Source organism: Camelina sativa, chromosome 11, assembly GCF_000633955.1.
Source record: "Camelina sativa cultivar DH55 chromosome 11, Cs, whole genome shotgun sequence".
NCBI classification, from domain to species: Eukaryota; Viridiplantae; Streptophyta; class Magnoliopsida; order Brassicales; family Brassicaceae; genus Camelina; species Camelina sativa.
Window position 1 is genome coordinate 28,724,048 of NC_025695.1, and position 9,705 is coordinate 28,733,752.

General features: G+C 37.6%; 4 protein-coding genes and 1 non-coding gene across 5 annotated transcripts; 1 reads left to right on the forward strand and 4 right to left on the reverse strand.

Moving 5' to 3' along the window:
* LOC104724532 (6-phosphogluconate dehydrogenase, decarboxylating 2, chloroplastic-like) lies at nt 2,444-4,338 on the reverse strand. Its single transcript, XM_010443029.2, has 2 exons — nt 2,691-4,338; nt 2,444-2,614 (listed from the first exon to the last, which is right to left on the reverse strand). The coding sequence occupies exon 1, from the start codon at nt 4,169-4,171 to the stop codon at nt 2,708-2,710; it is 1,464 nt and encodes a 487-aa protein (XP_010441331.1). The 5' UTR covers nt 4,172-4,338; the 3' UTR covers nt 2,444-2,614; nt 2,691-2,707.
* On the reverse strand, nt 4,498-4,569 carry TRNAM-CAU. The gene has a single exon. It is a non-coding gene; the product is annotated as a tRNA-Met (tRNA).
* Nucleotides 4,684-6,335, forward strand: LOC104724533 (probably inactive receptor-like protein kinase At5g41680). The gene is made up of 2 exons (XM_010443030.2): nt 4,684-5,673; nt 5,743-6,335. The coding sequence occupies exons 1-2, from the start codon at nt 5,241-5,243 to the stop codon at nt 6,318-6,320; spliced, it is 1,011 nt and encodes a 336-aa protein (XP_010441332.1). The 5' UTR covers nt 4,684-5,240; the 3' UTR covers nt 6,321-6,335.
* Nucleotides 6,275-6,876, reverse strand: LOC109127180 (mitochondrial import receptor subunit TOM7-1). The gene has a single exon (XM_019231609.1). The coding sequence runs from the start codon at nt 6,785-6,787 to the stop codon at nt 6,563-6,565; it is 225 nt and encodes a 74-aa protein (XP_019087154.1). The 5' UTR covers nt 6,788-6,876; the 3' UTR covers nt 6,275-6,562.
* LOC104724534 lies at nt 7,267-8,984 on the reverse strand. The gene is made up of 9 exons (XM_019233228.1): nt 8,852-8,984; nt 8,668-8,753; nt 8,530-8,553; nt 8,352-8,436; nt 8,132-8,199; nt 7,935-8,052; nt 7,715-7,761; nt 7,596-7,622; nt 7,267-7,476 (listed from the first exon to the last, which is right to left on the reverse strand). The coding sequence occupies exons 1-9, from the start codon at nt 8,897-8,899 to the stop codon at nt 7,371-7,373; spliced, it is 609 nt and encodes a 202-aa protein (XP_019088773.1). The 5' UTR covers nt 8,900-8,984; the 3' UTR covers nt 7,267-7,370.

The window sequence follows — 9,705 nt, forward strand, 5'->3', positions numbered from 1 at the left end:
ATTTAATTTTTATAACTGTTTAAGATATTAATAATATTTAAACTTTATAAGAAGTTCAAATATTATAAGTAGTTCAATTTCTAAAAAAAAAACTTTATTAAAACATTTTAAATTTTAAAAATATACTTAGATTTTTATGAAGTTTTTTCTACAGTACAACAAATTAAAATATCACACGACGGGTTATATGGCTAGACATGTTTGAGTAGATATTAATAGAAACTTAAAATGTCATTAATTCGGTGCTACATGGATAAAATATCATCTCATTATTTTGTTAACAATATGAATATTAGATTAATAGACGTATCTAATTAAATTGATTAATTAATACTGTAACAAAATAATTAATATGCGGTATAGTGTAGGTTAAGTCATATAATTAACAATCAAAATATAATGTATAATTTTAAAAACTAAACAAATCAAATAAAATTAACAAACAAAAATTAATATTTTTATCAAATAACTTAAACTGCAGTGTACCGCGGGTCAAAATTTAGATCTACTAGAATAGATCTTATAAAATAGATGTTATTTTCATAAATTATATTCAACATATGATTTCATGGCATAGTATTTGAGCAAAAAAAAAATTAAAAACAAATAAAACAATCACATATATAATAATTTAAATAAAAATTACAAAATAAATAAAATAAATGTTAACCGTGCTCTAACACGAGTCCAATTCTAGTATTTATCTATAGAATTATGATACAATTTGGTTCGTTCCTGCAGCTAAATCAACCATATCCCACCACACATATCCATCTAGAACCTTTATTTGAAAACAGAATAGATTCAAAACTATAAACACTATGAATTTTTTTGAGACTGGAAGAGTTATATCATAAATGATTGGATATCCGATAATATCACATCAATAGAATAAATTCCATTAAGCATAATTAAAGTTTTCTTTAATTATATTTGCTATTATTAACCAAATGTCGGCAATGAAAATACTATATTTACCAAATGATCATTTCGGCACAATTGAACAAATTAATTATGGAATAAATTCTTAGATTCAAGAAAGAGTTTATTAATTATCAAGAAGTAGGGAGACAATATGGGGACAGGCATCCAATAGAGATTTTCCCAAGCACCAATAACTCGGTGACGACAAATTGACAAATAACAAAACCAATATTGACAATATTTGACATGACTAAATGCATTTTCTATTTTTTTTTGTTAATATATATCAATATAGCCCTATATGAGAAATATATTAGTTATATTACTACTAATGTAACCTAACGTAAACATATACCCTAGCTTTACTAGCAATCGTTAAAGTCACAAACGATCGAGCGAAAGAGAGAATCGAGTAAGGTAAGATTTAGTTTGTCCTTCCTTGTGTTACAATAATTGAGTAAGTTCAATGATTTTTTTTCCATGAGATTACTTGTTACTCTCACCAAAATCTTATAAATTGAGTAGTTGCTTTTTGTTTGGTTCGAGCAAGTTCTAGAGAGGTCTGTTTTATTTTCTTCGAATCCATCATCATACGATGAATTTTTTTTCGTATTTGAAATACATTTTTTTGTTGCTCGCTATTGTTCGTTGTCCAATCAAGTATACGCCTTTGTGTTATTTCATTTGTCTAATCCATTACCACATGGGCCATATTTTTCCAGGAATCTTTTGTTCGTTTGTAATTATTGCGGCAAGAAGATAGTTCATTTACTGGACAATGGTCTGATAAATCTGATGTGTCTCACACCAGATGATGAATATTTTACAATCAGAAGAAGTGAACCAGGCCGGTTACAAGAGAAAGAGAAGCTACCGCTTGTGAACAGGCAATGTTGTTAGTTTGCAACTCCAAGTCTTTTTTGTTGTTTGCTAAGAACTCCATAAATCTTCGGCGTAGCAAACTAATTATATATCCAAGAAACTTAAGAGCAACCTTAGAAATGTCCTGACGAAATGGGTTGAAGAACATGCTTCATCTGCTGACCTCCTTGGTCTCGTCAAACCATTGTTTTGAAAATTACATCATTACATTTATGAGTAGCATATTTTGATTTTGTAGACCGGGTGGAAATATGTGTTGTTTTACGGACAAACTTACATAACAAAATATTAATATGATTTATATAATTAGACAAAAAGTAAAAGTTAGATTCGTTAACTACTTTCAGTCACGTACTTGTCCTCGTAAAATGGTTGTATTTTTGTTGGGTTTAACATGCTCTAAGCCAACAAAATATTTTGATATATAGTTCGGCCTGATATGCGTATTATGTTAGTAAAACAATAATGGGCTCCTTTTTCTAGAAGCCCAATTCGTTTTCTTGTTGAGTTTTGGCGCCATTTAAGACCGGAAAAAATTCCGTCAGTTTTACGAGCAAGAAGACTGCAGGATTGTCAAGACTTTGAGCTTTCAAAATTCATCAAATTCAAATTCAAAATATGAACCAAACCAGAACACAGAATCAAAAGAAACTCTCAGACATATCAACAACAGAGAGACTGAGATAGAGAGTCAGGGCATTGCATTTCTTATTATAACTCAACAAAATACGCTGAAACAATCTGTTTTCGTGTTGTATGCCTAAAGCATGAAACTTTTTCCAAAAGATAAAATGATGAAACAAAAGCCCTACACAAACATTGGAAACACTGAATTCAGAATAAAACACAAGACAGAAGAGTGAATGAGAGAGAATAGTAATAACCTCAAGGGACCATTGCACTAATGGCTCTTCCTTGCAAGCTTTGTCCATTCAGTGTGGTACGCACCAGGACGATCAGTTCTCTCATATGTATGAGCTCCAAAGAGATCTCTCTGCGCCTGAACCAGATTCGCAGGTAATCTGGCACGCCTGTAAGTGTCAAAGTACGCTAAACTTGCACACATTCCTGGTGTGCTTATCCCAGCAGAGATGGCCAAACCCACCACTCTCCTCCACGCAGCTTGTCTCTGAACCATCTCTTTAGCAAAATCAGGATCAACCACTAAGCTTGCCAAGCTCGGGTTTCTCTGGTAAGCTTTCTTGATCCTGTCCAAGAAAACCGCCCTGATGATACACCCGCCTTTCCAGATCCTAGCCATTTCACCCAGATTCAAGTCCCACCCTTTCTCTAAACTCTTAGCCCTAAGCAAATTCATCCCTTGAGCATAACTACAGATCTTAGAAGCATACAAAGCTTGCCTCACATCATCAATCAACCTCTTCTTATCAACTCCACGAGACGCAGAACCAATATCCTCCTTCAATCCAGCTTCTTCCAACACTTTAGCAGCATTCTCCCTCTCATCCTTCAATCCACTCAAGTACCTACAATCCAACGACGCAGCAATAGTCGGCGCCGCAACAGAAAGCTCAGCCGCCTGCTGAACCGTCCATTTACCAGTACCTTTCATACCAGTCTTATCCAAAATCTTATCCACTAACTCTCCATCACCATAATCATCCTTAACCCTAAATATATCCGAAGTAATCTCAACCAAGAAACTCTCAAGCTCACCTCGATTCCACTCCGTAAAGATCTCCGCAAGCTCCTCATTGCTCAACCCACCAACGTTCTTCAACACATCGTAAGCCTCCGAAATCAGCTGCATATCACCGTATTCAATCCCATTATGAACCATTTTCACAAAATTCCCAGATCCACCTTCTCCAATGTAAGTCACACAAGGACCATCCTCAACCTGAGCAGCTACTTTCTCAAGAATATCTTTAACATTGTTATACGCAGTGAAGGATCCACCAGGCATAAGCGAAGGACCGTTACGAGCTCCTTCTTCACCACCAGATACTCCCATACCTAAATAAAGCAATCCTTTCTTCTCAGCTTCAACGATTCGTCGCTCCGTGTTCTGATACCACTCATTACCACCGTCGATGATGCAATCACCAGGCTCCATGTACTCGGAGAGTGCTGAGATAGTTTGGTCAACGGGAGCACCGGCTTTGACGAGGATGATGACGGATCTAGGTCGCTGGATCGAGAGAACGAAATCGCGAGGAGAGTATTGACCGGCGACTCGGAGCTTTCCTTCATCGGAGGCACGATCTAATGTTTCGTCGACTTTGGAAGTGGTTCGATTGTAGACTGAGATCGGGAACCCTTTCTCGGCGATGTTTAAGGCGAGGTTTTGTCCCATGACTGCGAGACCGGCGAGACCGATGCGAGATAGAGCGACGGACTCCATTGTTGAGAGATAGAGAGAGGTTGGGGTTTAGACGGAGGTTGGTGGTGATGAGGGGAGCGAGAGAGAGAGTGGCGGAGATATTTATACGGTGAAAGTGACGGACTCGTCGATGGAGTCAAGAGACAAGCAAAAAGGCTCTACTGACTTAACAAACTGGTGAAGCGTTTTTTTTTTAATTTTTAATCTCGATCGTTTTGTTAGGTGAAGAAGACGCTGACCTCAACGACGACGTTTTAATTTATTAATTTTGGAAACGTTCGGTTTTGATTTAACCGAGTCGAATTGGTCCCATCTGAACCAAACTAGGGAAAAAATCCAAAAATTTATAGCAGAGCCAGGTTTCGATCCTGGGACCTGTGGGTTATGGGCCCACCACGCTTCCGCTGCGCCACTCTGCTATTTTAAATATTGATCTCTTATTCAAATATATAAAAAACTTAAAACAAGAGAATATGGAAACAAAATTCATATGCATTTTGAGATATGAGAGATTTTTTTTTTTTTTTTTTTTTGATAATCAAGATATGAGAGATTTGTTTTTGGGTTGTTGTTTGTTTGCGAAAATCTAATGAAAGAAGAAGACGAACACGATGATGCGTTTGCGGCTAAACTATGCATGTCAACTTATAGATAATACCTATAACCAAGATTTTTTGCCGGCTTAACGACCGGCGTATCATTTTTTTTAATCATTATTTTGACTTTCTTCTGTTACAAAAGATTCTTTGTTTACAGATAGGGACAAAACTCTTTTCAACAATGGCTGAGATGATATATAGTTTTGGCTTCTCTGCGGAAACATAGAGCTCTGTGAAGAGGATGACAACAAGAAGAAGAACACTTTGCTCGACTCCTTGAGAAGAGGAAGATTTAGAGTTTCTTGTCTACCGGGAAAAGTCAACATAACCGGCTCTCGGGGCCCATTGCTTCTATCCTAAAAGCTTTCTACCAGGTTTGACCAAGCTTAGAGATTTGGGAGAACATTGATTTCGATCGTGAGGCTTTTAAATTACCTCTAGAAGTGATTGTTTTCCTACTGTGGAAACATTCTGGGTGCAAAGTGCGAGAGATGATGGCTTGTTTCTTGCGAAAGAAACGGTGTATGAAAGGTAAACTCTCATGGAGGTCCAAGAAGAGAGATTCGTCTCCTTCCCGTAACTGGACACCAGAAGATGACGATGTTGATGGAAAAATCGTATTCTTTGGAGGAAGTAACTATACCTTTGATTTGGATGATTTGTTGGCTGCATCTGCAGAAATTTTGGGGAAAGGTGTTTCTGCTACAACCTACAAGGTAGCTGTGGAGGACACGGTCACAGTAGTAGTGAAGAGATTGGAGGAGGTGGTTGTGGGAAGAAGTGCGTTTGAGCAACAAATGGAGATCGTTGGTAGAATCAGGCATGAAAATGTAGCTGAGCTTAAAGCCTACTACTATTCCAAAAACGACAAGCTCGCTGTCTACAGCTACTACAGTAAAGGAAACCTATTTGAGATGCTGCACGGTAAGTTATCTCCGTTTTTTCCCTTGGTCCTATATTCCTCTGGTCTGCCTCTGAACTCAACTTTTGCAGGAGATAAAGGAGAGAACAGAGTACCTCTAGATTGGGAGTCGCGGTTAAGAATCGCCATAGGTGCAGCAAGAGGGTTGGCTATGATCCATGACGCAGACGATGGGAGGTTTGTCCATGGGAACATCAAAACCTCCAATATCTTCATCGACTCGCAATGCAACGGCTGCATCTGTGATCTCGGCTTAACACCCATCATGAGATCTCTCCCTCAGACTACCTTACGTTCTTCGGGTTACCACGCACCAGAGATAACAGACACAAGAAAGTCCACACAGTTCTCTGATGTATACAGCTTCGGTGTGGTGTTACTGGAGCTCCTAACAGGGAAATCTCCAGCGAGTCCGCTATCACAAGACGACGACGAGGAAAACATGGACTTGGCGAGCTGGATAAGGTCGGTGGTGTGGGAAGAGTGGACAGGAGAAGTATTCGACAATGAGCTAATGAGGCAAATGGGTATACAAGAAGAAATGGTGGAGATGTTGCAAATAGGTTTGGCTTGTGTTGCATTGAAACCTCAAGACCGACCTCATATAACACATGTTGTACAAATGATACAAGACATTCCAACACTTTGATGATACAAAAACTTCAAATCTTTTAAAGCATTCATTTGTTTCCATCATTACTTATTAAAATTCCCAGATTCGATTTCACAACATATCATAAGCTAAAATCTGAGTCAATACAGAACCATAGAGTAGAGGAAGTAATTCGAAACTAGCTACTTATAAAAGAAGATTCGGCGAATCGAAGAACACGCGTAGATAGATATAATAAAGCCAAACCAGGAAATGATCGGATTCGATACGGATTTGGATCAGACAGGGCTAAGGAGCTGGAAGAGATTAGGTTTGGGATCGGAGTTCATGCCGATGATGATGATGAGAGGGATGAAGCCATAGTGAGTCGCGACTTTGGCCTTCTTCAATGACCAATTGCTCCATTCCTTGACGATATCAAACTTGGATTTGTCATCGGAAGACGAAGCTCCCTTTGATCCTTTCCCTTTTCCTTTGGTCTTCAACGAGATTGTAGACTCCATTGATTCCGATCTCACAGGACGCGCTCCTTTCTCTCTCGGTAGCGGAGTTTTTTTTTCCTTTTTTGCTCGAAGCCAAAACCCTAAAGGCTCGCTCTTCTTAAAGTTAGCATTGAAGTCTCTGAATCAGGGAGAAGGTTCTATATTGACATTCTTTACCTTCAGAAGATTTCATTTTTCTTGTCTACTAATTACAAATTTGGCAGATCTAATTGGGTAAAGTAGTTTGTGTCTAAGACAAATATAGTTTGATTTTAAATATAATTTTCATGGTAATTTTTAAGTATATGATACTTTTACTGTGCCGAGTTACCTACATGCAACTTCTCCTTTTCACTTTGGTGAAAGATATGAAAAACTGAATCTACCTAATCAAATTGAGACCAAATATGAGAAAAGTAAATTTGTTTGTGTACCTCGGGAAACTGTAGTCTTGACAACCAAATCACATACATAGGTAATATAGTGAAGGCAGATCATGGTTTAACAACAAAGCTTTTCACACAAAAAGAACACAAGAAAGTAATAAAAATAAGTTGCATTGTCGTCACAAGTTTAACACACCAAAGAGATTCATCTTCTTCTATCAGTCTTCGTCGTAAGAGAAGGTAACCTTTGTACCGCACAATTCGAACTTCTTACGTGCCTTCTCTTTCTTCTTATGTTTCTTCAGAAGGCTTTCTCGTTCGCACCTGGAAAATCAAAAACTGTTATGATCTCTCTCCAAGCATACCAGAAACTTCACCCAATATATGCGCTCTTGTTATATTTTTAAAAAAAAACTCATAAGACAAATAGTTAAATCCCTTACCAAAAAAGCCTTTCTGCAAGGTTGTACCTAATTAACAAAAATAATAGCGTTAGACCTCCTACTGTAATGACATCAAAACTATAGAAAATAACAAATCTCCAAATGGAAAATTAGTTTACTTGGGTCGGAGAGGGTATGGAGCTAGCTCAGCCACGTCAAGATGTATCTTATGATGGCACAAAGTTTCACCATTCATTTTTTGCAGCGCATAAAGTATAAAAAGAATTAATCAGCAATCGTACTTCCAAATAAACTGCTTGTACAATTTTCATCATAAGTATACACTACTTTTCAGATGACTACTTATACTTTTCATCATTACTATATACTACTCTTTACCTTCTTTGCTTCGTCAGCTGAAGCAAACTCAACAAAGCCACAGCCCACATGCTCACCCATGTGATTTACAATAAGTCGAGCACGACAAACTTCTCCAACATCTTTGAAGAAATCGATGCTGTAAAAATGGAGGATAAGAAACCATTCACGAAAAACTTTCTCCAAGAAAGAAAGAGCAAACTAAAGGTGCTACTTACATATGTGATATTTTAGTTTCGTGAGAGAGATTGGCAACAAAGAGCGTCTTTTTATTTACAGCAACCTCCTGAATTAACAGTCAGTGGTGTTAGCACAACTCCATAAAGAAAATGACTCAAATTACATCACAACAAAACCTTGATTCATCCCCAGAATATGTCATCTTTCAAATTTGTGGCAACAGTTCTGACATATTTTGAAGATAATAAGAACAGGTACCTCAACAAAAGCAGGAGTTTCATCAAGTCCTTCCACAACCTCATCTTCTATCAGAAGGCTTTCTCGTCGAAGGTAGTCTTCATACCTGAATTATCAAAAACCCTTTTAAGTTTACCAAAAACTTCACTTTATGTGCTCTTGATAACAAGTGCAAGATGCAAATAGTTAAATCCCTTACCAAACCTTGTGATCTATGCAATACCTAATCAACAAAAATAAATAGCGTTAGTCTTTTGTAATGGCATACAAAATCTAGCAAACAAGTTACAACCAGAGTTACATAAACAAATCTCCAAAACATGGAAAATCAATATACTTGGGTGGACGGTATAGAGCTATCTCGGCCGCTTCAAGAAAAATCTTGCATTTGTGCAAGTATTCACCTTTCTTCTTTTCCAGCGCCTACAATATAGAATATTTAATCAGCAATCGTATTTCAAATAACTACTTTTTAAATGACTACTAAAATACTTTTCATTATTACTATAAACTGCTCTCACCTCTTTTGCTTCGTTAGCAGAAGCAAACTCAACAAAGCCACAGCCCATATGCTTGCCATTGTGGTTTACAATAAGTCGAACATGAACAACTTCTCCAACATCTTTAAAGAGATCGTTGCTGTTAAAATAATAAAAGTGGAGGGTAAAATAATAGCCATGAAGAACTTGCTCCAGGAAGGAAAGAGGGAATTAAAGGTGCTAATTACATATGTGATATTTTAGTTTTGCGAGAGAGATGGGCAACAAAAAGTGTCTTTTTTCTTACGGAAACTGCCTGAATTTAACAGCCAAAGGTGTTTTTAGCCATACTTAAAAGAGAAAAGGGACTTCAATTGCATAACAGCAAAAGGTAGGCTCATCTAAAGAGCCATCCCCCGAATTAGTTATCTTTCTACTTTGTGGCAACAGTTATTGTTGGACATGGGCTGCGCCCCAATATGCCACTCGGCCCAACAAGACGAATTCTATGATTCCGGCCCGACCAAAATGGATGCAAGTCACTAATAATCCGTAAAGGGCAATCTCGGGAATTCACGATGGGAGCCCTAGAAAACCCTCGGTCTACAGTCCACTATATAAAGAAACAGTACTCACTGGAGAAAGGAGAGAGACTCGCGTACAATACCCCGAGAGCAATACTTTGCGTCTAAAAACTCTTGTTATTCTCTGTATAATTTTCTGTTAGCTTCCGAGCTCGTCGTGACTCACTTGTCAGTTCTCCTGTGAACTGACGAGCACGATCTTGACTCGTTTTAGTGACGACCTCACATTCCTATCGTTAATAAAGAACAAACTTCACTCTTTCCCCCTAAAATCGATATTTATTTAGTGTTGTGCAATTCCCAGTACAAACA